This window comes from Opisthocomus hoazin, chromosome 11, assembly GCF_030867145.1.
Source record: "Opisthocomus hoazin isolate bOpiHoa1 chromosome 11, bOpiHoa1.hap1, whole genome shotgun sequence".
Taxonomy (NCBI): Eukaryota; Metazoa; Chordata; class Aves; order Opisthocomiformes; family Opisthocomidae; genus Opisthocomus; species Opisthocomus hoazin.
In genome coordinates this window covers 16,566,308-16,593,233 of record NC_134424.1, presented here as the reverse complement: position 1 = coordinate 16,593,233, position 26,926 = coordinate 16,566,308, and the positions used below count along the sequence as shown (strand labels likewise).

The window sequence follows — 26,926 nt, the reverse complement described above, 5'->3', positions numbered from 1 at the left end:
AGGGTCTGCAATTCACCCCAAAACAAAGGACCCAGAATAAAGAGGGGGGGGGGGAAATACCAGCTCTGGAATATGGAAGAGCTTCTGTTGAAGAAGTGTTTCCCCAGGTTAGGACTCTTCACCCTGGGGAAGAGAGGCCTGAGATGCTCCTGCAGAAGGGCAAGCCAGGAATGGTTGCTCCCTGTTCCCCGCAGTGCAAGATGGTCAGGTGGGAGGCTTAAAACAAGCGGAGCATGTATTTTCCCTGCCTGGCACAGTAAATAACTGCACAGGGACTACAGGGGCTGGCCAGGCACCCCTGCTAGATTGAGCATGCTGCTGCAAGTGGGGCAGCAGGAGGGGTGCTGTAGGCGGTCTGCAGGGTTTATAAATGGGCTTGGGAAGGATTAACAGGGAAACAGGCCATGTGTTTGCTACATCTGCACAGAAATGCCATCTCTGGCTCTCCGCTGCCCAAAGACCTCTGAGGAGCTGCTCTGCCCAGGAACGAAAGCAGCAGAGGGGGCCAGAAGTTGCCCCCACAACCACCGGTGTGTCCACCAGCAGGCTGGCCAGGGCAGGAGAGCAGAAGGGATTTTGCAGCACTGGGGAGCCTTGAGACAGGCTTGGATATGAGAGGAAGGTGAGCTGTCCCATGGTTTGCCGTGGGTGAGTATCTCCCTCTTGCTTTTGTTTTCTTCTGAGAAAGCTTCAAACCCAGATTATTGTAACAGGGAGAGTATGGAGGAAGGACAAACAACCACTTTCAGACACTGAATCCTCACACTGCTCCTGAAAATGTGTTAGATACTTCTTGCCAAGTCAGTTTTGAATTGCTAACATGATGTCTTAGTTATTCAAAAGCAAATGATAACTAGCTGTGCATTCGTTTAAAAGGATAAAACCAGAAACATAGGCATTCCTTGTACTTTTTCAGTCTCAGGAACCTTTAAGTTCCTTAACCCAAGCAAGCTTACTCTTTGTGTACTAGAACTGGAAATTTTAGGTCTTTTCTCCAGCTGACCTTTCCCAGGAAGAGAAACAGGACGCCACACCAAGAGCCTCTGGCTCAAATACAACCATACTCGGTCCTGGGGCTCAAATTGAGAGACTAAAGGTCTGAACATCATGTTTTTATTTTATTCTCAGCCTTGCTAAAATACAGTATATAGTTTTATGTAACACTTCTTTTCAAATTACTTTTACAAGAAGAGACAAAAGCCTATTTGCAAATTCAGAAGATGGAGGTCTGAAGTTCTTCCTTAAACATGCCTTCAAAATGGAGGTCTTTTGCCATGAGCTCTTCTTCTACATCTTCTAAGGCCCACTGATGATCAGTCAGTTCTAAAGCTTCCCATTCCGTCTGCATTGATAATAAACAGAGGTAGAGAAAGGAAAGCAACACAGCATTAGACAAGAACTATGAAAAGCAGTGCTTACCTTAAAAACTGCAATAAAAACCAAGTTCTGTTAAAAACCTGGCAATCCTGTCAACTCTCTGAAATCGGTGTTTGGCGCCTAATTGGGTATTAGGTAGTTGGTCAATACAAGTACATCATAGAAATTAGAAAAATTACATTATCTGCTTTTTGAAAGCCCTCTAACCTCCTAGAATAGTCTGTTTCTCATAAACCAGCTGTCTCTAGGAACACAGCCAATTCTCTTCTGGGGGTCAGGTGCTTTGTGGTTGGTTAATTCTTTAGTTCAGAGACATTTGATAAAAACAGTTACAGGCCAAAAATTTTGCAACTCATCAGACTTGCTGTGCCTCATTAGACTGTTCTCCAACCAACAAGCTCCCTGGAGCTGCAGAGTTTTTTAGTTAATTAAGCCAGGTGTTCATAGCAGCCTGAGACTTAAAAACAGAACTTCATCCTAAATATGAGAATGATCTCCCCCACTATTCATTTTCCCCACCTATGAACACAAATGTCTCCTCCTCTTACTCTAGTGTTGCTCACAGTAAGTATGGTGGCATAAGCTGCATACAGCCTGCAAAATCACATCATGCAATGCCCAGCAAGAGATTTGTATTTCTCGGCCAGAACAGTTCTCCTGCGCTACGGGCTTGCTTTCTTTGTTCCTGCTGGGGCCCACGTTGTGGGTTCAGGTCCCTACGGGGCTGAAGGGCAAAGCTGCTCTGGATAGGCAGTACTGGCAAGGGAGCAGAGGGATGCGAGCCCAGAGAGTGCACAGCACCAGCTGGAATTGCACCTCAGTGCCGACAGTGCAAAGCACAGACACCCTCTTCCCTGGCTGAACCCTGGGCTGGGTGATGGGTGTGGGGGTTTAACCAGGAAGGTTACAAGAAACTACAGGAGCAGACCATCCTGACTCCCCAGCCAACAGGTTGTCCGTGGGTAAATCTATATTACAGTACATGAAAACAGAAACCAGGACCTTCCCTTCAGGCATAGACTAGTGTCATGAAAGGCAGAGGCAGTTGTTAATCAAGTGTCTATGGAGACTGCTTAGGTGAGCTTCCAAGACACATGCAAATCCTGACAGATTTTCAGTTGAGCTAACTTGCTGACATGATTTTCTTACCCAAGTTCCATCATGTGCCTGCTGGACTCATGCTCAGCTGCATTATTATCATAACTCTCTGGGAGCCAGCTTCTGCTTCGGGACTAAATTGCAAGGGGGAGAAAAAGCTTTCCTCTGCAAAATCAGATGGTGATGCATGAATTCAGCTTTTGTGTCAGGAACGACTAAGTGGGTTTGCTTCAGGCTATTAGAGCTCTGCCAGACCCAGGGCAACTTCCATACGCTTCATCAGTTGTCAGCTCTAATTTTAGGAACGGGAATCCAGAGCAATTCCCTTGCTTGATGGAGGGAGAGGCCAAGTTACATACAGCCTCCAATCCTCTTAAGTTCACAGCACGGGAGTGCAGGTGGGAATACTGTACCTTAAATGCTTTGTTAGTATCTGCTGGCATGGCCATTGCTGCCCCTGTCATTTGTTCTTGCATCACCCTAGACTGATCTGCAGCTGTAAAAGAGAAATGAGAGGTTCATTTTAACTTGTGTCATTTAAACAGCATTTCTTGGAACCCAGTGCCACCAGGCTGTTATCCAGCTATGAACCAGAAAGTTGCAGAAACACCCAGAATGCAATACTAACTTGCCAGAAGGAGTTCTCACAAGATATCTTGTTCCCACTTTCTACATCTCAGCTAAATTTACATAAAATATGCAAATGGAGGAAAATAGTCTTCTAATTCCCAGTAACCCCAGAAACAGTATCTGTCCGCCCCCGCATCTACCATTAAGAAAGCCTTGCAGCTTTCCTTAAAACCAATCCTTACTAGAAATAAAAGTAAGCCTGAGCAAAGTTTCTGCACACCAGTTTGCAGGGAAGGAAAGCATGGGTTAATTCCCTTGGAATTTTACGAGCAGTTAGCTAACAACTGGTGCAGAAGATCTGGGTACTTGCTTCGGTGATGTCAAACCAGGCCAGTGGAGATTAACCTCACAGGAGTGAGAAAGGCTTTCAAGAGCTTTTTGGCTGGAAATTTAGAAATCCTTCCCCAGCCTCCCTCAGAAGTCACCCTGTGGAAGGAGAAGCCAGCTCTTTGACAGCAATGACAGTGTCTTACCATTATCTTGGCCCAGGATGAGAGTATAAATGCTTCTGAGTCCAAACACATTCAAGAAGTACCAGGAAGCAGAGCTCACCCTGATAAATCAGAACAAGCATGGCTGATTTCAGTTCAAAGCTGGCTTGTGATCTCATTTCAGAAGCATGCACAGACCATTCAAGGGTTATTAACACATTCAAAGTTTTCCAAGTGAACCTTCACCCTTGCTTGCTGAGGCCACAGGCTTACCAGGACGCATCTAAAGTGAGCAGTTCAATTCCCTGCTGCAACATTGGTTTAAAACGCAGCGTCAGAGGAAATGGGACCTTTGCTGCAGGATGAAAAAAACAAAAAGCCCAGTTTCACAAGGTAACACTACGTAATTGCAAAGCAAATGGTAAAGCGAGTCAATGTTTCCTTTACTGAATCTAATGTAGTCTGAATGCAACGCAGACAATAACAAGTTAACACACACTTTTGAAAAAGCTGTAGTTCTGTATTTACTTTAATATGAAAAGACTTTTTGAAACTTAATCAAATGGCCAAACCATCACAGGCGTTGTTTCAGTGACGGTGAAGGGGAATGTCTTTTGTTAAGGAAGCAGTGATCGCGTAAACAGTAAGAAAAAAACCCCAGACCCGTGAATTTAAGGTAGTATTTTTGATGTGTTCACTCTGCATTACACAGTAACCAACTCCCTGGACAGGTTCAGAGGAAAATCCACTCTATCAAAGCCCTGGCAGTTTTAATAAATTTAAACACTGTTTTCGCCACTACAATTGCTCCCGAATATATCAGCTATTTCCTTTGTGACTGTGGCCGGTACTCTGCAAACCATTTTCCCTCCTTTTGCTAGGGGGCAAGAAAATCCATGGAGTTCATGGGGTGAATAGTGGCAGTGCCACATGCCACATTCATGCTGCTTCCCATCGACTGCTTTCAGGTAGAGGAACAAATCTCTGCTGCAGCCCAGACCCTCGAGGCCACCATCAGAAACCCAGCCAGACCCGCAGGCCGTGTGATTCCAGACACTTACTTGTGACAAATCCTGAAAATGTCATGTTAATCCAACCACCGATGAGGATCATAGGCAGAACATTGGTTACATTCCCTTTCATCATATCTGTCAACATGGTAGGATCTGCAATTCAAAGACTTGGTGTAAAACAACAGTGTATCACAATAAAGGGAAAGAAGAGATTACTATTTTAATTAATAAATTAAGAAATTTAATTAAGAAACTGAATGAGAGTTAACAGTCATATCCTGCTATCTATCCCATATCTGTTGTTTTCCAGTGTTGTAAAATTCTTTGCAAAATAGGATGAACAGGCAGTGCGGCGGTGGCTGCTGCCCAAAGGGTCTTGTGTTCTCCGCTGCGTCTGACCCCAGCTGCTTTGTTTGACCCCATCCCTTGCTCCAGATCGCTGGACTTGCTAGAGCCCTCTGCGAGCCGATTTAGCTAGAAAAGGGACAACGAACTATCCAGCTAATTTGCTGCTGAGGTCTTTGGCCATGTTAATGAGTTAGTTACATCAGTTTAGAGAAGGTCCTGCAGGAGCTGGTGAGAAAAACTGATAAAAGGGCCCAAGTGAGCGCAGGACTTCCCACTCCTGGCCACACTGCGGTGGTCGTGGTCTTGTGAGGTGCTGCAGGCAGCTGGAGGCTGAAGTTACGCAAAATGAGGTGACCCAGCATTTTGGTCCTGAAGAGAGGGCTCTCGCCCCCGCCTCCTCCCCAATACCTAGCGGCACAGTCCCATCCCCTCCCCCCGTTCACTGAGCTCTCTGTGAAGCGGATTCACCTTCCTCCCTTGGCACAGAACTACAGATTTTCTGCCCAGCTGTATTTATGGTACCTTGACGTACCTGTCATTGGTGAAGGAGGCACTACTTTTCTTTTTGTTTTCTTAAAAAATCCATCCTCTGGGTTATTAAAAAAATACTTCCGAGTCAGGAAAGACTGGAAACAAAAAAAGCCAATACCAACACGGTAAGAAATTACAGGACAGAAGCGTTATTTGCTGCTCAGACATGCAGACATCTTACAAGCTCTTTCACAACACGTCCTTCTTGGAGGGGCACCTCACTGCCCACATGCTCTAAAGGTCCCCACTTTGCAGCTTCCCTGGGTCCAGAGTACCAGCTCTCTGCCTTTCTAAAATTCTTGAAATAACTCTTAAGAATTCTCTAAGGAAGGATCCAGAGCTTTCAGCGCTCTGCGCGGAGTCCTTGCTGGCTCAGCGCTGATACCGGCGCACCGGACGTTTCCACTCCCCCCAGCTGCCTTCTCCATCTCGCCGCACAGGTGTCTGCCAGCAGACCAGCCCAGGGGAGCGACTGGCTTCCAGCCCGGCAGCCGCCACAGCCGGCACCGCGCGGCTCCCCGCCCGCCGCCGACCCGCCGTGCGGCCACGGGCCGGGGCAGCCCCCGCCGCGCTCCGGGCCCCCCCTCCGCGGGGCGCGACGCCGGCCCGTACCTGCTTCGGGATGTACTTCCCGTTCTCCCGCAGGACCCTGCTCCGGATCAGGACTTGGCTGGCGGAAGAAGAGACAGCCCCCGTCAGCGGCCGCCGGCGGCAGCGGCCCCCCGCCCCCCTCCCGGGGCCGGCGCGGCGCTGACCTGTCGGACACCTGCTCCTGCGTCAGCCTCTTGTCGCTCTGCAGCAGGACGGACACGTAGTGCCGGATCATGCCCACGAAGAAGGTGATGAAGACGATGGGCAGCACCACCCACAGCCGGATGTTGGAGTCCAGCAGCAGCTCGGGCTCGCTCATCGTGGCGCCGCCGACGCCGGACCCGGCTCCCGCCGCTACCGGGCCGCCCCGCTTCCGTTTCCGGGACCGCTTCTTCCGCCGCCGCCGGAAGGGCGTCACCGCGCGCCGGTGGCGGGAAGCTCGAGCGCGGAGCGGTGGCAGGGCTCTGGAGGCGGCTGCGGCCCGGGGGAGGGGCCTTGGGCCGGCGCTCCCGAGCCTCCCCTGGGCGAGCCCGGGCTGCCGGTTCCCGGAGCGCCGGGTCGGCTGTCGAGCGGGGCCGGGGCCGGGCCCGGGCCCTCGCGGCTGAGGAGCCCGGGGCGCCGAGCCTCCGCGCGCGGCCGCTGAGGTGAGGGGGAGGCGGTCAGGCCGCGCCCGCGTCCGGCCCAGCTGCTGGAGGCCGGGCTTCTGGCTTTCCTTCAGGTATTCCACTTCACTCCGGGGTTTTCCGCAACTCATTTCCGCGGCCTTGGCTAAACAGTTAAAACTGATGATCAAACGTCTCTTTTAAATACTATTTTTTAAGTTTTAAAGGCGAGCCAAGCTTTATTTTTTCGTATCGGTCGCTGCCACCCACCAGAGGAGGACGAGAGGGCGGGAGGGAGATTCGTGCTGACAGAGCCCTCCTTGCAGCGGTACTGGGGCTGGCCTGTGCGTGCTGCGTTGGGAGGCCTCGGTGGCTTTCTCCGGGTGCGGGGAGAGCACCGCAGGCTGGGGTCACCGCAGTTACCTTAGTTACTCGGTTGAGCTTGCTATTTGATTTGCCTGGCGTCTGAAAGAAAAGCTAAGCCTTGTTTTCTGAGAAACTGAATTTCAGAAAACAGGATGTACTGCGCTGTTTAAATATGACAAGTTCTAAAATTTCAGCCTGTACAGCAGAACAATGCAGTGCGGCACTGGTTGACCAGGCAATCTGCCTTTTGTTGAGCAATTTCAGTTTCTGGAGCATTTCCCTTCACTATTCGCTGATACACTCTAGATTTGCGTAAAAAAACCCTGAATTAAAGTCACATCTGCTTGGCTCACTTGTCTTTTTCCTGCATTTTTATAGGCAACAGCAAAGGTTTTGTTACCATGGTTTCAAAGAGGAAATTGTCTAAAACTGACGCTTCCGCAGAGAGCTGCGGCACAGACTTGCCAAGCCGGTGCTCAGGTACGGTCTTAGGGGGAGGGGAGACCTGTTGGTGGAGGTGATGTTCTGCAGCAAGGAAAATGACAGTTTTGATAATGCTAACTGTTAATGACACTGTTGACCTTTAAATGGTTTTTTAAATACATAGCAATAAAGCAACAATGCTAAAAGCAGCACCGTATCTTTTTTTAGTTCTCGTACCTTTGATCGGTGTTTATCATCTTGAGCTTCACTGCCTTCAGAGTCTGCAGATTAATCACACTGGATCAAAACTGTTATCTATAAATCAAACCAAAATAAGCTCTCTACGTAGCTGGAGGGAAGTTATTTTTTGCTTTAGCAGATGAGTGGGTAACTAAGAGATAGCTCTAGTGGAGGAACCTAGATTAAATTTGTGCTTTTCAGGGCAGAGGAAAGCACGTGCTCTAGTGTTGCTCGTAATCTGTTAGTGGCTGTGTCTCCCATGAGAGTAAGCCGCTGAAGGTGTATCTGAACTGCCTTTGGTTATGGATCACTAAAAGGGGTGAGTAGGAAATGTTTCTGTCTGGTGTCGTGCCGCAGGGGTAACTGCTTTATAGGATCTGCGCGCTGGCACCTGGGCCGGCTAATGGCTGCTGTCAAATAGCAGTATGCTTTGCTGGTCTGGTCCCATAAGTGTATTCCTGTGTTCCTCTAATTTCTTACTAGAAGGTTAATTTTGAATTAGTTGTTCATATGAAGGATCCTTGCTATTTTTATTGTAGAATATTTTTGATGTAGCATGTCTTCTTTTCTCAGAAACCAAGAAGTCACGGATTTCTGATAAGAAAAAGGCCTCTGCCCATGATAGAGTGGAGAGTGAGGGAGTCTTTGAAGAGCTCCTTAGAACATCAGGAGTTGCACTGAAGACTGGGGAGGGACAGAATGAAATAGGTATGGGTTTAACACTTGCGCGCTCTGCTTGTATCTGAAAACTTGCAAAGATGACTGGTACAAAGTACAGATGTGTTTCACTTGCAGAGCTAAAATGCTTGAGCTGGCTTGTTGCGAAGTTCAAGCAAACCTTCATCTGCCCTCTGATTTGTTATATACCACCTGAATTGCAGTTCCTGCTGAATTCAGTGCATCAGCTAAACTCATTACACCAGCTTTTTGGGTGTATACGTGCTAAATTGAAAGGCTTCTGAAAGATTATTGGAGGTATGTGGAGTAAGAGTAGACTGCCTCTGTGATTACAGGATTGAGTTACCAAGGCAGGAGCTCTGAAACAGGAAAACGAACTTGTCGTGTTGCCTTTTGGCTTAGGCAAGGCCTTCAGGAGTTCGTGTGTTAAGCCTTTTTGATGCTATTAGCTGCTCTCGGCCAGACTGGAGAAAGCACACGTGGTGATACCACTCAGGCTTTTGCTAACTGGACTTCTCAGTAGAGCAAACGCAGAAGTGTTGGTGGGTGGGCTTGAGAGCTTGTACTTAGTGCAGCTTTTGTTGTGAAATTGTGTGGATAAAATGTGTCTGGGTCTTTCTTTTCATTTTCAACTTTCTCCTTAGCTGTAGATCAAATGGCTTTCCAGAAGAAGCTCTGCCTGGCCCTGGAGAAGCACCCTGCTTACCCAGGCGTAAGTAACAGACTGTGCTTTGGCAGGAGCCACCTTTAAGACTGCTGTGCAGCAAAAGGCACAGACGCAGCTGCCTGTCCCTGCTAGTCCTATACAAAAGTATGCAACACAGTGTCACAGAATCATAGAATGGAAGAGTGGCTTATCTTGGATTTCTGTGGTTCAGACTCCAATTCTCCCAGTGCTGCTGTTCTAGCCTTTTGGTCCCATTGTCCTTCTGCTACGTCTGTTTCTTCTCAGCTGTTAGGTCTGAATGGTCAGAAAAAGACGACTGGCCTGTGCCTCTGTTAAACCAGCCTTGGTGTGCATGCTCTGAGATTGGTTTCATACAATTACAAGCAAAAGTGCTGCACTTCCACCACCTTGCCCTGTCAAAGTAATTAACTGGCAATATTATTCAATGGAGAAAGACTCTTAAGGGAGAAAAATCACTTGCTTAACTTTCTAGGGGAAGCTGTATTTGATTTTGTGTTGGCTGGAAACTGGCAGCATTGAAACTGCCACGATGCGGTGCTCCTCTCCAGTCAGCAACCCCATCATGAAAGCCCTGAGGCCAGTGATTTGAATCCTGCAAATGTTTTTTTGGGTGCAGCTCTGGTCACATAAAATGTTGCTGTCTCAGCAGAACAGGGGGAAAGCAAAGTAAAATGTGAGACTGTTGCTTCAGAGTTATTCTGGAGAACAACCAGTGTTTCCTTTTGGAAATGGTTTTGACTAGAGTTCATTTATTATCCAGCTTTCCTTCCATCACAATTTCTGTCTGCAGTTCCCTGGCTAGCTCTTCCCTGTTCTCGTCATCCGCTCACAAAGAACGTCCTAAAAGACAGCAGTTGATCAGGGCGTCTTTTCAGGAAGTGGATAACTTCTCTCTGCTTTGCAGGTTGTGAAGCAGTTTGTCAGTGGCTTGGAATCTCACATCAAGGACAGAAACCAGTTCAAGAACTGTCTCTTGCCGTGCACTCCTGTACGGACTGAGGGGTCAAGGTCAGAGAAAACGTATTTTGTCTTCCCCTTCAGACAGAGCCAGTCTCTAGTTAAATACCGTGTACTGCTGAGCAGAGTGACGGGAGAGGCCATAGCTTCAGCTGATAAACAATAAGACTTGTTTTGTATGTAAAAGTGGCTAGTGTAATACGTTGCTATTTAATAGCAGTAAATTTAAAGTGGTAAGTCATGGAATTTACTAGTTGCCTGTGGCATGTATTGCGCTCCATGGCATTTTATAGCAAGAACCAACTGCTGGGGAAAAGAAAATTGACAAGGCTGGCAAAGATACAGCTTAACTACAGAAAATTCTGCATTTCCAGTTCACACTAGTCTTGTAGAGAGTAAACTTGTTTAGAGCTAAAATGTAATTTTAGATTTTTTTGTGTCTGTCTGTGGTTACCGTACATTACCATAAGTTGTTGTAGGTGTTTATTTTTGTTTTGTTTTTTTTTAAAGTAATGGAAAGAGTTAGAGCCTGTTGTCCTCACATGTGTTTATTACAACTGTAGTGGAATCTTTCATCTTGCAGGACTCTGGTGCACTCATATTGTGAAAGCCTCATTAAACTGCTTCTTGGAATTAAGATCTTACAGGTATGGACATCTTTCTTTGCTCTTCACAGTGGTGTTTATTTATTTAGGGGTCCTTTTGCTTATGTACGCAGAGGATTAATAGAACTGGTTGTGAGGAAGATGAGGCTGCATCTGGAATAGTGTCCAGTTTATTGTTTCTTTAGGGACACAAAGATGCTCAGGGCCTAGAGCACATAGCATACAAGAAGAGACAGAGAGAACTGGCTTTATTCAGTCTTAAGAAGAGGATTAAGCAAGATTTAGTTGTCTTCAAATATCTAGTTGCATGGTGTATAGAAAACAGAGCCAGACTCTTCTCAAAGGCAAACAGGGGCAGGATGATAGATGACGGCTCAGGTTAATCATGGGAAATTCTGATAGGATATAACCACTTCCACTGTGGAGAATATTTCCTTTAAGTGCTAGAACAGGTAGGCTAGAGAGGTGATGGAAACTCCGCTGTGCGAGGAATTTGAATCTTGGAGGTGTTTAAAAACGTGCAAGATGCGGAGCAACCTACAGCATGAACAAGTTCTGTTAAGTTGTATACAGGTTGCATCAAGATGTACATGGAGTTGAAGATGACAGATATCTCACCAAGACATGGGAAACCTTAGAGCAGCTGTGGATTTAAATCCTCTTATCTTTAAAATGTTTTAAAAGTTCTTGTCTTAAATACGTTTTTAGAATTGCATTTGGGTCAGGGTTAAAGGGAGGAAGAATTAGACCTACAAAGGGAATGGCACAAGCATGTGGGCTCTGTTTTAAAAGTTATCTAAAATTGATGTTTTAGATTCCTGTGTGGTGAAAGGCCACTCGGCTGGGTCTGAGAAAGAGAGCTTCGTGTGGCCCAGAGGAACTGTAGGCTGTATGCCTTCTTTCTGGTATTAGGGAACAGATTTCTTATACAGGAAGTATTTTAATTTGTCCTTTTGAGTCTTTTATTCTCTGCGCGTATTTAATCTTTTATGAAAGATCCGTTTTGGTGGTAATGCCGTAGCACACGCAGTAAATCATCATCCTAATGCTGTCTTTTTGCCTTTCTTCTAGCCTGCTGTCATAACACTGTTGTTGGAAAAGATCCCCGAATTCTTTTTTGACATGTGAGTATAGACTGTCTTCTCTGCCTTGAAATGAAATTTCTTGTTTTGGACCATCACCAGCTGTTTGACTTCTGCTGTTACATCAAATTGACCTGAATGCATGTTTGCACTGGTGTTTTTTTCTTCATACATGTGTGAAATTATCTGTGAGGTACCATGACTTCAAACATTTATGGAAGCTCAAATACAAACATTTCCCATGATCATTATGCTTTTCTTAGCTCCTGGCACAACCTTGGGAAGTATTTCAATAGAGGGACTGTGGAGCATCTCATTTAAAAAAAGGTGAAAGTGGCTGGCAGAGTTTTAGGAGGCTGCTAGATGCAAAGAGACCTCCTTTTGAAAATGCAGGTTTTGTTCAAAGAAACAAAATAGAAAAAGCATCTGTTGGTTTTTGAATGTAGAATGTCGTAGCAGAGTGAGAGATCTTGAGGTGCAATGTAGGCAAGACTTGAACACTTAAAATTCTTTTTCTGTTGCTCTGGGTGCTCGCTACAGAGTTGGCAGAGCAGGTTAATGGATAGAAAGAAGCCGAGGCTGTTTCTGATACAGGATTTGTTTCCATGCTGAGTATCAAGCAGGGTACAAATGCTGTACAGAGGCTGAGTCTGAAAAATTGTCTCAGATGAAAATCTCCTTAGAGGAGGGTTTAACACAAACAATCACAAGAACTGAATTGTCTTCACCCAAGAATTCTGAAGGAGCTTCGATGTATAAGTGATAAGCTGTTACTTGTGCTGTGAACCCTTTAGGAAGTCTTAAGAACGGATGTTTGAGCTGGAAGCTCAAACAAGCTGGAAGCTTGTCTCCTGTCAAACTGTAAGAAGTTTTTCCTGTGTGTTAATGACCAATTAAAAGGTGGGGGGTGGGGGGTGTGTGGGGGAGAAAGAAGTGGTCCATTGTGCAGTAGGAGGAGGATGGTCCCATGGAGATCTGAGTTGTTCAGCACATTCGCAAATGAAAAAGGAAATGAAAAGTGAGGTAACAACTTATGGTAACAATTTCCAGGATAATCCAATCTAAAACTATTTGCAAAGAACAATAGAGTTTTTTTTCAGTGGACTTCCTACTGTTTTTTTGGTTTGTTTAATTATGGGACAAGAAACAACACTGATTACAGCTAGTCTGTAATCAGACCTGTACTGACCAACCAATTTCTCCCAGATCTGACGTAAAAGCATAGACCTGTCAGACCTCTACAGGCTTAATGCCAGTTGATGCCTGGACATGCAATTTATTGACTTGGTTTATCCATGCAGTTTGGCAACAGCCAGCTGATTAATATGTGTGTGCTCACAGACCAGTGTGACTACAAGTTACAGAAGAGGGAAGGCATCTTAGACAGTACAGGTCCATAAACCTTGTTTTCTGAAAAAATCAGACTAAAACTAATCCCGATTGTATAAATGCAATTACAAACTCAGTGTTTTCATTGGAGAAAAGTATGTTGTATGGGTGCTTCTTTTCGTTTCTTATTTTTAGTATCAGTTCCATACCTAGCAGTAGTCAAAGCAGCAAACATAATGTTAGGGAAGGAATTGGGAACAAAATGGAAAACATCATGTCACTGTAAATGCACAGGACAACCACATTTTGAATGTTGCATGCACTTCTGGTCAGGCTGTCACAAAAATGTAGTAGAACAGTTTCCATGTAAGTAAGGAAAAGTATTCTAAATAAAATAGAATTCTGCCTGCCTTCAAAGGAGATTACTGGCAGAGAGATTATAGATGTCTATAAAAGCAACAAAGATTTGGAAAAGTTAACAGAGGAAGGTTTAACCACTGTTTCTAACTGTGCAAGGCAGCAAACAAAAAAAACAGATTTAAGTGTAATTACCCTGTTGAATTCAGCATTGGAGAATGTAGAGGTTAGTTGTGTGGGGTTTTTTTAAAAGGGTTAGGGAAATTGATGGAGGATAGATGTACTGCTGGATAGCAGACATGGGTTGGGTACCAGCTTCTGTCTTGGAGATTTTCTAAACTGCTTATTGTTGGAGGCTGAATGGAAACTGTGAAAAGATTGCTCTGTGAATGCCCTGTTAGCCAAAGTTATCCAAAAGCATCTCACTGTAGTTTGGGACAGGGATGCTGGACTCAAAGGAGATTTAGGCTAAGCTGGTGCAGCCACTCCTACAGTAGGCAGCACAGGAGATCTGAAGTAAGATCACATTGTATGTTTTGCTTTTTGTGCCATAACTTAGGATGGTGGTGGTGGTGCTATATTGAAACAGGCTGGTAGTATCCCTGCTTTGTCTGCACAGCAAATAAGAAGTAGGGTTCTAAAACCTGTAGGGGTGTTAATGATATTTTTATAATATGGTTTTGATAGGTGGTTAATTTGAATTGCATCTCACGGTCTTGCTGACCAGCAGCAAAGCTTTTGAGTGTGTCTGTAGGTCTGACTAATCTGTGTCTTGCTTTCTGCTGTTTTAGCGTGGGCACCTTTGGAACAAATTTTCCCCGGCTCATCGTCAATCAATTTAAATGGCTTGACAAGCTTCTTGACAGCCAGGTGGGTACTGACAGTGCGATCACATGTATTTTTTTTCCAGTTAACTTTTGGAATGTCTCTCAGGTGGAATGAGATTGATTATTATGCTAATAAGAACTGATGTTGTTTGTGTATTCATATGATGGAGGAGATTTAATTCTTTCTGTTTTATTATGATTGTCTTCAGTGACTTTTGAATCTCCTCTTTTACTATTTTTCTTCCTCCCTTGCTTTAGGTCTTTTTTTTCATAAACTTGTATCTGTATGTAAAATGGGTGACCCCATTTTAAAGGTGTTGCTGGCAGGAAGTTACAATCCTCTCTTCTTTAAATTTAAGAAGAGATGTTGGTTACTTGCAAGCATCTGGGGATGAACTTTCTGTTCCTCCTTTGGTGGTTCTTTTCTTTCTGTCCCTAAGTCAGGCAGTCTCTGTGGGTTACTTTGTACCGGAGGGCTGTTACTAGAGAGTCCCAGAATTAACTGAATCAAGACGTTGCACTAGACACTGAGAAGCTTGCTGTTGCATTTCCCAGTTTCCTTTGCTTACCAGGATAGTTATGTCTTACCTGTAAAATACCATTGTTCTATAAAAGTCTGTGGTACAATTCATGACTTCAACAGGACGATGAGTTAAGACACAGTTTGTATAAATCCAGACAAATGACCGACTGAGTGATCTTACAGGCATAATATTGTTGCCATGCTAATGAACCGCTTGCTCACAGCGAGACTCCTGCATCTTACAAGTCTTCCTCTCCTCTGCAGGATCTCGTCAAGAAGTTAATGCAGATGGTTAGTGTCTCTCCAGTACCAATCCAGCATGACATTATTACCAGTTTACCTGAGATCTTGGAGGATTCCCAGCAGAGTGAGGTTGCCAGAGAGCTCAGGTACATATGATTCTGTTGGGGTTTTTTTCTTTTTCTTTTTTTTTCTTTCTTTTCCCCTTGCACTTAGCAGAAAAGAACATCATGCATTAATGCAGGTTGGACCAGGACTGACTGAAGCAGTAGGACAACAGTCCGTTTCTGTTGGTGGTAACATTCAGGGACTGCTAGCACTGGCTTAGGACATTTAATATGTGCTGTTATGCTCTTAAGGAGAGGTCTAAATGCTCCAAAAGTGCTTTATCTGAAAAATTATTAAACTCTTGACTACCTGGATACATCACAGGTAGAATCCAGTTAAGCACTCATTACTTTTGCTGGATCAGTCTGTAATCAGTCACTTGGATATTAATATAGGCAGCTCTTGATTTGTCTTGGATTCTGCTACAGTAAGGGTCAATGTTGTTCTTATTAATAAAAAAAACCCAAAACACAATAAATGTGTGCATGAAGCAGAACTTTCTGGCTACTTTATATACGTTTCTCAAGCAAATTTACTGACCCAAAGAACAGAGGGACTTAATACCAATGAGAGCGCTACATTAAGCTAGCCCTTACATCTGTATTTTTTTATAGTGTATTCATTTTACACAATAATTTTTTCAGCAGTCTTAGCCTATATTTAATTATACACATCAGTGTTTATAATTCTTATCATTAGAGAGATCACTTATATTTATGCCCATGCTAATTATCTTTTCACACCTGTGGTCATTATTTCAGCCTACACCTGCAAGTGGTGCATCCTGTTCTTCTACCCTCTCAAAAATAATTGTAGCTTTGTGTTTCCATTCTCAGTTTACTGTCTCAGCTCCTAGATAAAAAAGGCCTACACAATTAAATTTTTATGCTAATTAAACTTCTCAGACTTCTGTTTTCTCTACTTGTATTTTTTCAAAGCTGAGAATCTCAACAGTATCAGCAAGGCATATTTATTTTCGTATTCATAATAGCCTCTACCCATTTCTGATGTGAAAAAGTACTCATTGCTTGTTGTAATGAATTAGGGAACATAAATGGAATTATTACCAGGAAGCTGAAAATTACATGTTTTTAAACTAGCACAATTCCAGTAGAACTTCTTGCTAGAGAAAGTTTATAGGAACTTAGATGGCAGCCAAGAATGATTAGATGAATTTTGCGAAAGTCCATGAGGCTGTGAAACACAGCTGCAGTCACTTGGTCAAGAAGATGCCAAACCACAGCTTGCTGGAAGCCAGACCAGTTTATATAGGAAGCATTTGTAAATATTTGTCCAATTCTTAGTCCGTTTGTTCCCTATTGACCAGTGCTGGGAAGAGGGTGCTAAATTAAACAGCTATCTGGTTGGGCCCCTTGTGCCTTTCGTTACATGTTTGCAGTTATTAGAAAAATACTGTGACTAGGAGAGCAGTCACACGTGAGACAGATTCAATCCCTGGCTTTGGTGGCAATCTCAGTTACACTTTGCTGATGGCACGTCCCTGGGACAGAAATGTGGCTGGAAGGTATCGGGCCCAAGTGATGTGTGTGGTTAAATCATATACCAGCAATCTCACAAATTTTTTCTATTTATGGTGAACCCAGGACCTTCCAGGTTTCTAGTTCTTGCTCGAGACTTGTACCAGGTCTTTGTCCACTCTCCGTGTTTTTAGAAGATTTGAAAATGGTAGATTCTTCATATCTGCTTCTAATCAGCAGCTGCAGAATCACAATTCAGCGTGTTCAGAGGGGGGTGATAATTTAGGGAACAAGTTTTTCATAATGCCAGTGGCATATGTTGTTGTCAGTTTCAGAGATCTTTTTGCAGTGACCACAAAAATTACTTGAATCATAGAATTTAGTAAAGATCCATTCATGGTTCTATTAAGAGGATCATTTGTTTCCTTTTTCTTGTGTATCAGCTGCTTACTAAAACAGGGCAGACGGCTAACAGTTCCAATCCTGGATGCCCTTTCTCGTCTGGATCTCGATGCAGGCCTTCTGGCTGAGGTAAGGGCTTTTACTGAGCAGTTGAGCAGAACCCAGCCCCTGCTTAGCAACACAAGTGCTAGAGCTGTTTGGTCATTCAAAGTATTTTGCTAGATCTGACTCCTATAGGCCTTCAAAAGTCCTGAGCTAGCTGAAATTGGAAAGGAGTCGGAGAAACTAAAACTGTTTTGGAAACATGCATGAGGGGTTCAGTGAGGAGCAGAGACATGTTTTCTGGCTGTTACAGTATGCATTCAGAAATTTCAAACACAGCTGTCTTAGCAAATGCAAAAGCACTTTGTCCTGCTGCAGTAAATGTTACTGCCCATCTTAAACCTGCTTGCTGTCACCGTTTCATTTTTAGAGGTACAGTGACCAGACTAGACTGCTATATTCTAGGAGAAGGCAGACTGGTGATTAAACAGTATATTAGACATAACATGGTCATAGTTTTTCTCTGCAGGATAATGATAAAGGAGATGAGATGCTGTGCCTTGGGTCTTTTGGAGGTGCTGGATTGTTGCACTTCTTGCAGTTAGGCTTCTTATAAATAGAATAAAATTGGTTCTTTTGAGTGCATTAAATATTATTTTACATAGTCCCCAAAGGCTCATGCTTTCTCGTTTTGAAAGCCAGTTTAAAAATGATGGAGCTAAGCTCTTCTCAGCAGTGCCAAGTGAAATGATAAGGGGCAATGGTCACAAATTGCAGCCCAGGAGGTTCAGGTTGGTCGTTTGGAAAAATGAGTTAGGGTCTGCAGCACTGGCATAAATTATCAAAGAGGTGGCAGGGGTTGGGGGGCTTCCTCCATCCCTGGATATCTTCAAAACTCAGTTAGCAAAGCCAAGGCTAGTCTGATCTAGTACTGACACTATTGCTGCTTTGAGCAGAAGGCTGGACTGTAAGCCTCCAGAGATTCCTTCCCACTGTTTCCGCGAATCATAGTCTTACACCTGATGCAGTATTGCTTCCTCCTCAGGTGCGTCAATCTGCCATGACCATTGTACCTTCTGTAAAACTGGAAGATTTGCCTGTAGTAGTAAAATTCATCCTCCATAATGTCAAGGCAGCAGACACAGTAGAGGTACAGTACTTTCTCTATACTAATAACGACCAATAAGTTGTTTAATCCAGTGCATGTTTTAACAGAGAGAAGTTGTTTCACACACAGAGGTGTATGCTTTAATGCTTTCAAGTAAAATTTTTCATATTGCCAAGGATGAAAGCAAATGTAGAAACTATTTCTGTCCTTTGACATGGGTTTGGTTATGCCTTCAGGCATGAGCATTGAAACCTCCTTTCTGCTGGCTATTGCAAATTTTTCTCATTTGTTCTTAGAATACTTTTTTTTGGGTGTAAACATCTTAAAGAACTGAAAGCAGTCAAATAGTCTTGAGTTAAACTCTTAGACCGAAAAACTGTGGTTAGGTGGCAACTTTAAGCTTTTGAATTTTGTCTAAGAATTTTGCATTGTACAGACCTTTTAAAGGTTTTAAATTCCAGAAATGTCCAGCAGACCTGGGACTGGAGCTTGGTAATTCTGTCCTTGTTTTCTCCACTGAGTTCTGTTCTAAATCATGTTTTGGAAACATCCCTACAAGGGTGGTTCTCCTGTTGGAGAACTGTTTTCATTCTAAAATGTAAACTTCCTCAGTTTTTTATCTAAGGAACCATACTCGGAATATCCTTAAAATGAACCAGATGGGTTTTGTCGAGACAGCCTTGCTGAACTATTGAACGTGCTTTTTTTCATACTTGGAGAAAGCCTCATCTTAGGCCAGATGTGGATTGTGATCTGCCCAGATCTTTCAGGAAGACTGCTGTGAAAACAGCATGCATATAACGTGCAACCCAGTCTGTGCTGGTCCACTACAATTTGACAGCAGAGAAATTGGTGAATTCACATGCCCGAAATTCCTGTGGCTGTCATATATCTTGCTCTGCTGCTAAACAGGATAAAACTAGTTCACAGTAACGTACAGCAGATATAGGTGTGAATTTCATGGAGTAGCTCTTACGAAATCATCTGCTTTCTGCATGCATGTGCATGACAGTGAAGAGCTAAGTGTGGCTGGTTCACTTTCTAAGTATTAAAAAAAAAAGTCCGAGCATGGTCAAATGCTTGTAAGTCTTTACAAATACATGAGGTTTTGATTTGTAATTTTAAGGTTATTCTGTGAGATTGTGTTTTCTTTTCCTCAGCCTTTTCTTTCCTCATATGTCACAGTGATTTGTGCTGGGATTTATTTATGTTTTACAGGTGATTTCTGATCTTCGTAAGAGCTTGGATCTGTCGTCGTGTGTTCTGCCCCTGCAGATCCTAGGTTCCCAGAAGAAGCTTAAAAGCCAAGTCCAGGCCAGGTACTTGAGCTGATTTGCATGATTCTCCAAGGGTAAGATGAGACAAGAGAACTCAGGCTCATCTTTATCTGCTCTCTCTGATACACATAGTTACATACATGAGCCTAATTTATCCCAAGTAAAAGTGCTGACATCTTTATTCCTTCCCGCTTGGTGCTTACATAACACATTTGTCAGTCCTTCTGGAGCTGGCTTCCCCTGCCATGCGTGTAGTTCCTTTTGAGCCCTCTGCATCCACGTCTGCATGGGGCTATGCTACTGCGTTTATTTTAGTGTTGGTGCTAGTTCATCTGTTTTAAGTTCCCTTCAATATGTCTTTGGTTGATTCTGCAGCCTCTGCTTCCACCCTTTTCTGAAACTCCCTATCCTTGCCAGAGCATTCCCCTCGAGGAATGGCTGCTTTAAGTAACTGCTGTGACTGCTAGGCTGCCTGGTTCCTTTTACTACAGTATTTACAATGACTGAGTCTCTTCCTTTCTGATCACTTGCAGTTCTTCCATGAGCCAAGTAACCACCAGCCAAAATTGCGTGAAGCTACTTTTTGATGTGATCAAGTTAGGTGTGAGATTTCAGAAAGATGTCTCTGAAGCTTGGATTAAGGTAAGATGCTTCAGTCCTGTCTCCTTGTTTAAATGAACTCCTAGGTTGAGCATGAGCCTTTCTTGTAATCCTATGTGATACCGAAAGACAAATATTAACCCTTTGTTTTGCTGGTACAAATTTCATTCTGTGTTCCAAATTAGCAGTGCTTTTTCAGGAGTCTGCTTTCTTCCTCAGCTACCGATTTCACAGTGCTTGCAAGATGGCCCCTGGGTTCCACTGTACAGAGCTCAGATCTTGAAATGCAGAATAAAGCTCGTTCTACATGTTCACGAGACAGTTTTGGAAAAAATAATCTTAGAGTTTTTTATGTCTGCAAGAGAGCAAAAATGTATGCCAGTATGTTGAGACTGAGCTGTGTGAAGCCTTAAGGTGCTTGAAAATATCCAGCAAGAAATATATATTGGCTAGTATTGAGCTAAATTTAATTTTAAGTAACATTTCAGTATAAACCATGAGACTGTTCCTTGTTCTCAGCCTTCTGTTGCTCAGTACCTTAGTTCCTTTTTCAAGCCTGTTGTTATTTGAGAACGTCCTCGTTCAAGCTGAATTTTCATGCTGTTTTTTTGAGAGCCTTCTGGATTCTCTGCTGTTGGCAAGATCCAGTTTGCTGGCTTTGATAGCTGTCCTGTTGTAGAGGAGACAAAACTGTGAGCAGTATTTCTTTTGGTGTCTGCCTTTTTTGATTTGGTTTTGAAATATAGTTTTGTACTCTAGCATAACAGCTTTCTTGGTTTTTTTGCTCTTAGGCTATTGAGAACAGTACGTCTGTATCTGACCATAAGGTAATACATCTGACTCTGCACTTGTCTCTGGGAGTGTCCTCTTCTGCTGGTGTTTTCAAGGGCTTCCTTTGTGATTGTAGGTGAAGAGATTTTTCTAGTTGGAGCAGCAACTGCCGGTGATGTTGCATGGGTGGTTCTTTTGGTATTTGACTTGTTCCTAGTAAAACAGCTATCCATTTTCTTTGTAACTCTTAGTTCATCCCTTCTAAAAGTCGAGGGACAGAGTTATCCTGCTTTAATCCTGCTTTAATTCTGTCCTGTTGGACTGATGATGTTTTCCTACAGTTGTGGCTGTCAGGGCTTTTTCAGCTCTCGATTTTCTTCTCAGTTTTGATTTCAAAGTCTGTAGTTGTCTGGACTGTTTAATGTCTTTTCAGCATAGTGATTGGTGGTTATTTCCTCAAAAAGGTTCTGGATCTGATAATTTTGCTGCTAATCCATTCTACAAACACCAAGAACAGGAAGCAAACTGAGAAAGTGTTGAGGAGTAAAATTCGACTGGGCTGCCTGCCAGAAAAGCTGATGCAGAATGCCTTCCAGAATCATTCAATGGTCAGTGCTGATTCTGCTTTGGGACTCCCTCTTCTCTTTCGCCTCTCAGAGATCTTGTCAGATGATGGTTTAACCCTATGCTGCATTATTTATACTATTCCTATGATGTACATTTACTTCTGTTTTTTAATTTTTGGTCCCAGGTCAGTCTCCCAAAGCACGTCCTCTGTTGTAACTGTCATGTGTTTTTTTTTTTTTAGAGATGAACTTTCCTCAGAATTGGATAGGCTTTTTATTTTGGTGCAAAACCTCTCAGCCCAAGAGATGTGGTCTAGCCTAAGATCTCTGCTGTGTGTTCCAGACACACTGTTGTCTCCGACAGTGTTTTTAGAAGTCCATATGTTTACATGCACCGTTTTTCAAGTGTAATGGTTTCTAGGTCTAGATATGTGTATATAGATTGGAGATATGTTTGTAATGTAATGTAAATTTCCATCTACTATGAGAAAACTGAAAAGATCAATGAAAAATGACGCAGTGCTGCTTGTCGGAGGTAGAGGGCAGATGACAAATACTGAACTATGAATTTAAAATTAATAAATTGAACTGTAATAATGCCTTAAGTAGGCATGTTTTATTCTGAATATAACCGGGTTTAACTCCCTTCCAGAGTAAGTTAAGATAAAGTAAATTAGGCCACTTTACATCTGAATAAGAGCTTGTTGTTCAAAGGAGCTCTGTGTGATTAAGCTAACTTTTGATGTAGCGGAGTGCTTCTGTTAAAGTAAGGCCAAGAGTGTGTCCGTCCTGGGGCTTTTATTCAGTGGCACATTGCTGTAATGTGACTTCTCTGGTGTCACCCGTAAGGGATATGCTGCTGGGAGCTTTGCAGGTTGGCAAAGTGTTCGGGATGAGCTGCAGCACGCTCTTTATTTAGGGAGCTGAATGTGTTTAAAATGAGCAGCACTAATCCCCTCTTTCATGATGTCTGTGTTTCAGGTTATCAAAGACTTCTTCCCTTCAATCCTAGCACTAGCGCAGACATTTCTGCACTCTGGACACCCAGCCATAGTCTCCTTTGGCAGCTGCATGTACAAACAAGCTTTTGCAGCCTTTGACTCTTACTGCCAGCAGGTACAGTGTGATGAATGCCATCTATTTATTTGTGTTTTGCATTTTGTTCTAGATGTATGTCGTGATCGTTTAGGGGGAGAGGATTTGAGGCAGCTGGAAGCCTTCGGACAGAGGTCTGTGCTGTAGAGTAGGCCAAGCAGAAGATGGGGAACACTCCATGAGGCTCTGGTAGCAAGTGACTCAAGCACAGTCCCTACTGGGAGGAGCAGGGAGCAAACAGGCAGACCTCACAAGTGACAGTACGAAAAATACTTGTGGAGCGGGGGGGACTGTGCTGGGTTTGCTGCAATTCAGAAATCAAACAAGATGACTGAGATCTAGCCAGGAAGTCAGGACTGGCCCCCAGGGTCAGGGAGGAGACTTGTTCATAAATCCATATTCCCGTTCTGTCATACCTAGTTGGTTTGAGCATCCTCTATTTTAAAAAGCCATTGTTATAGTTTGTATTGAAACTTTTTTCCCTTTCCCTGGATAACATACTGTGGTGAAAAGGTTTACACAGATTTCCCTCAGAGCTCTGACCACCTTGGACTCCTGCTGCATACTCTGAAATAATCACAGACTTGACTTTCAGCTCTGAGTATGAGGTCCAGCAGACATGCTGACATTAGAAAATCTAGGGATTGAAGACAGCTCTGCACAAGCTTTTGAATTTGCACTTTTTTGGGGCACAGTATGTTTATAATTAAGACTGTTTCCAGCGTTGTATCTGTATTACTTATTACAGCAAACTTAACAAATAGACAGAAAAGCAGCTGGGAAAAACCTGAGATGTGAAGGCATACGATGTCATCTGCAACAAGCTAGTGAGTCTAGTAATGCTCTGAGATGTTAAGAATTTCAAAAGAGGATGGCACTAGCAATTAGTGACATAGGAAAGACCCAGAGCCTCAGACAGGGGGTGGGAGTGGAGAGAGATCCCTGTCCAGAAGTCAAATGAAGTAAGGCTATAAAGGTATTTTTGGGGGAAAAAAAAAAAAGTAGAAAATTTTGAACTGCTGTTGATAAAGATTGTGAAGACACTGGAACTGCTGAAGTTAGAGGCAATGTCTTCCTGGGTATGGTGCCGTGTTCTTTGTGCCAGAGAAAACAGGGTAGATTTTTATCATTTTACGTGTTACTAGCAAAGAGCAGAAGCTGTAGCAGTGTTAGCAAGCAGGCAGGAAAAAATTGGTGAAGAGCTGCTTTATGGAATCATGGAGCTTTTAGAGCTGAATAAAATTCAAGCTCAAGGAGAACATCAATACTGTGGGTATCTGGTATTAAAGAGCAAACTGAAAAGGGACCTAGAATAATATGGTTGAGTTTCAGGATGATTTCCTGCACTCAGTCAACACATTCTATATGAGCAGAACAGGGCAGACATTTTTCTGTTGATATTTCGCTATGGTTTCTCTGGGGTCTTTTTCCTTAGGAGGTTGTGACTGCTTTGGTGACTCACGTGTGCAGTGGAAATGAGACAGAATTGGACATCTCCCTGGATGTGCTCACTGATTTGGTGATGCTGCACACATCCCTGCTGATGCGCTATGCCACCTTCGTGAAGGTATGGATATTTCTGGGAACATACTACGTTTCGGGACCCTTGCACCACTTTGCCCCAGATCCAGAACAGATCGGTACTTTTCAGAAACAGAGGTAACAGAACAACTTGTACCTGCAAAGCTGTCTGTCTGGAGAAATGCAGTGGTCAGAGGTGAAAAATATTTACTATGAAGGGGTGAGCTGTAAGATAGAACTGTATGATTTTTTTTGACAGAGGAAATTGAGATTCACAAAGAAAAAAGTTACCCTTCACTGTAACTAGAGAATGCTTAAATTGCAGGTGTGGAAAATACCTATGACAGAAGGAAAATGCTGTCTTTATTAACATGAGCTATTTCAAATACTTGGCAAAAAACTGCCCCCTTTGTGCACTGCCTGTTCTACCACATTAAAAGACTGACAGTACTTTAGCCAGTATATGAATCCTAAAGCAAAACTCCTGGCAGGAATCGGAAAAGACTTATGTCCTAAAATTTAAAAAGAAAGTACTCGATGGGGAGAAAAAAAAGTGTTCTTAACTCCTAAGAGTGACAAGCAGGGTCAGGCCTGCCCAGTTGCCTGTTTCCAAAAGTAGTAAAAGTGGAGACTGAGGGAAGAGCAAAATAGCAAGGCAAGCATGTAGCAATACTTTTCTTAAACACCCCCCCTCTGTGGTGATTTGTAGCTTAAGAACATCGTGTATTTAAGAGCCCTTGAAGAATATGGATATGTGTATTACCCCCACCCCTCTGACTCTCTTGATGCCCACTTGGTGTTTGTGGATTCTGCAGTTTAAGTACACACTGTGGGAAAGCTGTATACTTTTTGCTGTTTGGCTGGTCGATTGTTAAATTTAAATTACTTGCTTAAAATATGCTAAAAAGTCATTAAGATCTGCCTTAAGAATTTGCAATGCAATCTGTTCTGGCAGCGTACCATGTCTGGCATGCGTCTCCAAGGCGGTTGAGACACTAGCCAGCTACCTGTAAAAAGGTCTGTAGAGCTGCAGATGCCTGGCATATTTGACACTGAGCTGGAGCCTCTCCAGCACGGAGAGAACATGCAGATCTTAGCACAGATCAACTTCCCAAACAGCTATTTTCGAATCTTAAAACAGGGTGAATTTTCTTGAGGGACGCTAAAGTGCTTATCTAATCCTGTCAAACTTGACACCTTGTTTCAAATCTGGCTTGAGGCTGACCAGTAGTTAAGAGAAAAATAATGGCAGCAAAATGCCGTCTCAGTGGTAGGAAAGCCAGTGTGGCTCTGGGAAACAACTGGACTGTTTTCACTGAAGCACTGGAAGAAGAAATATCCTGAGAATGCCAGCCAGCACAGAAAATTCCACCCCTAAATTGTTAACAACTTGACTCTTACAGGGCTTATAATTTTGTCAAATACTTTGAATGCTACGACCAAACCTATGACAGAATATAAACAGCTGTCACTGATGGGATTGGAGTGCTCCCAAAATGCCTATGGTAGCCAGATTGTTCTTCCCATTGAGCCTCTGATAAAATGAAGTGCAATAATTGAGGGCAGAGCAATAGTTCTGCATTTATGTTTATTTAATTTGAATGTAGGTTTTTTTTTTTCCCTGCCTGTACAAAAAAGGTAAAGTTAATTGGCTTCCCTGGAGTTGACAGTTGGGGTATTATTTGGAACATGGACAGGGACTCTTGCTATATGTGAGCTAGTTTGTGGCTTTTCTCTTACAGACCATTTTAGACTCTACACAGAAACTGAATCCATGCCAAATCCGGAAGCTCTTCTACATTCTCAGCACACTAGCATTCAGCCAGAGGCAAGAAGGAAGCTATATTCAGGTAAGCAGGGACAACAAAAAGGATTTCAGGCTGTACCTTGGTCCTTTTTCCTAGGTTAACTTCCAGAGGTTTTGTTGTGCAAATAGTGGCCTTGTCTATGAACAGTGATGGATGTCAGGATGTTCTGCAGCTTAAAACACTCTTCTCTCCAACGGGCTGCAAGCCAGCTTGTGACTCCAGACTTTCCTACCCTGTATAGCAAGGACTCGTCACAGTGACTGCATACCTCGCATCTTTCCTGGAAAGGTCCTCTTCTCTTGCACATCTGAGAAATGTAGAGCTGATGGAAATGTTGGTGGAAGGGGACTGATGGCAGTCTCTAACCTCCCAGTCAAAGTGGGACTGTCACCAGCATGATATCAGGTTGGCTGTGGCTTTGTCTAGCTGAGCCTTGAAGGCTTGCAACAGTGTAAATTCAGCAGCCTCTTTCTCAAGTGCTGTTTCTCCATCCTTTGGAAGCATTCAGAAAGCATGGTTCAGCTTCTTCCCCGAGATGTTCATCTCGATTCAGCTGCTTAACATTTGTACTCCAGAGACAACAAAGACTCTCATGTTAGAACAACTGAGCTACACAGCACAGAGGACTCTGCTGTGAAGTGGTAGACTTCACACCTTTTGGGCCTGTAGTTTAAACACGAGAAGCTATCAAACCTGATCTGTGTAAAATTGTGTTCGTTTTACATAGGATACCTTGTGTGACTCAGTTGCAGCATAACAGTCGTGGTATCAGATACCTTTGTTTGGATTTCTGATTCCTTGAGCATGGCAGTGATCAGATAAAGAAATATCTCACAGACATTTATTTCACAGTGGAGATGTATGGGTTTAAAATCTTCCCATTCGTAAAACTCAGCTCCCAGAAATTAGGACTATATTTCTTTGAGTCCCTGCATAGGGTATGTTTGCACATGCTAGCTTAAGACTGTGAAGGAAAATCTGTTCCTCTTCTCTTCCTGATTGGTCTGTGGCATGTAAAACAGCATGTCTTTAGTCGTTTCTTCCCTGTCACCCTGTTAAGATGGAGCTCTTCACTGGCAACATTTCTGGCTGTATGGCAGGTTTAGCTCCTTTCTGAACTACTTTCCTCAGTGATTTCCCCTCCCCAAGTCTGTCTGTCTTGTGTGACTTGTGAAAATCACCTTGGCAACACCCAAGGTGACTTTGCAGCCCAG

At 43.6% G+C, this 26,926-nt stretch overlaps 2 protein-coding genes across 2 annotated transcripts in view; one reads left to right on the top strand and one right to left on the bottom strand.

Moving 5' to 3' along the window:
- Window positions 1-1,097: 1,097 nt before the first annotated feature.
- Window positions 1,098-6,405, bottom strand: EMC3 (ER membrane protein complex subunit 3). The gene is made up of 8 exons (XM_075433148.1): window positions 6,184-6,405; window positions 6,041-6,098; window positions 5,430-5,523; window positions 4,598-4,702; window positions 3,810-3,891; window positions 3,579-3,658; window positions 2,889-2,971; window positions 1,098-1,342 (listed from the first exon to the last, which is right to left on the bottom strand). The coding sequence occupies exons 1-8, from the start codon at window positions 6,336-6,338 to the stop codon at window positions 1,214-1,216; spliced, it is 786 nt and encodes a 261-aa protein (XP_075289263.1). The 5' UTR covers window positions 6,339-6,405; the 3' UTR covers window positions 1,098-1,213.
- Window positions 6,406-6,637: 232 nt separating this feature from the next.
- The window catches only part of FANCD2 (FA complementation group D2), a 51,640-nt gene continuing 31,351 nt past the window's right edge, over window positions 6,638-26,926 (top strand). Inside the window, exons 1-18 of the mRNA XM_075433147.1 lie at window positions 6,638-6,737; window positions 7,366-7,467; window positions 8,224-8,358; window positions 8,973-9,040; window positions 9,921-10,024; window positions 10,557-10,620; window positions 11,650-11,702; window positions 14,138-14,216; window positions 14,961-15,085; window positions 16,966-17,053; window positions 18,012-18,116; window positions 19,293-19,393; window positions 19,885-19,993; window positions 20,743-20,778; window positions 21,187-21,330; window positions 22,270-22,404; window positions 23,819-23,950; window positions 25,647-25,754. Of these exons, the coding sequence (XP_075289262.1) occupies window positions 7,389-7,467; window positions 8,224-8,358; window positions 8,973-9,040; window positions 9,921-10,024; window positions 10,557-10,620; window positions 11,650-11,702; window positions 14,138-14,216; window positions 14,961-15,085; window positions 16,966-17,053; window positions 18,012-18,116; window positions 19,293-19,393; window positions 19,885-19,993; window positions 20,743-20,778; window positions 21,187-21,330; window positions 22,270-22,404; window positions 23,819-23,950; window positions 25,647-25,754 (1,665 nt within the window). The 5' untranslated portion in view covers window positions 6,638-6,737; window positions 7,366-7,388. The remainder of the gene's footprint in view (window positions 6,738-7,365; window positions 7,468-8,223; window positions 8,359-8,972; window positions 9,041-9,920; window positions 10,025-10,556; window positions 10,621-11,649; window positions 11,703-14,137; window positions 14,217-14,960; window positions 15,086-16,965; window positions 17,054-18,011; window positions 18,117-19,292; window positions 19,394-19,884; window positions 19,994-20,742; window positions 20,779-21,186; window positions 21,331-22,269; window positions 22,405-23,818; window positions 23,951-25,646; window positions 25,755-26,926) is intronic.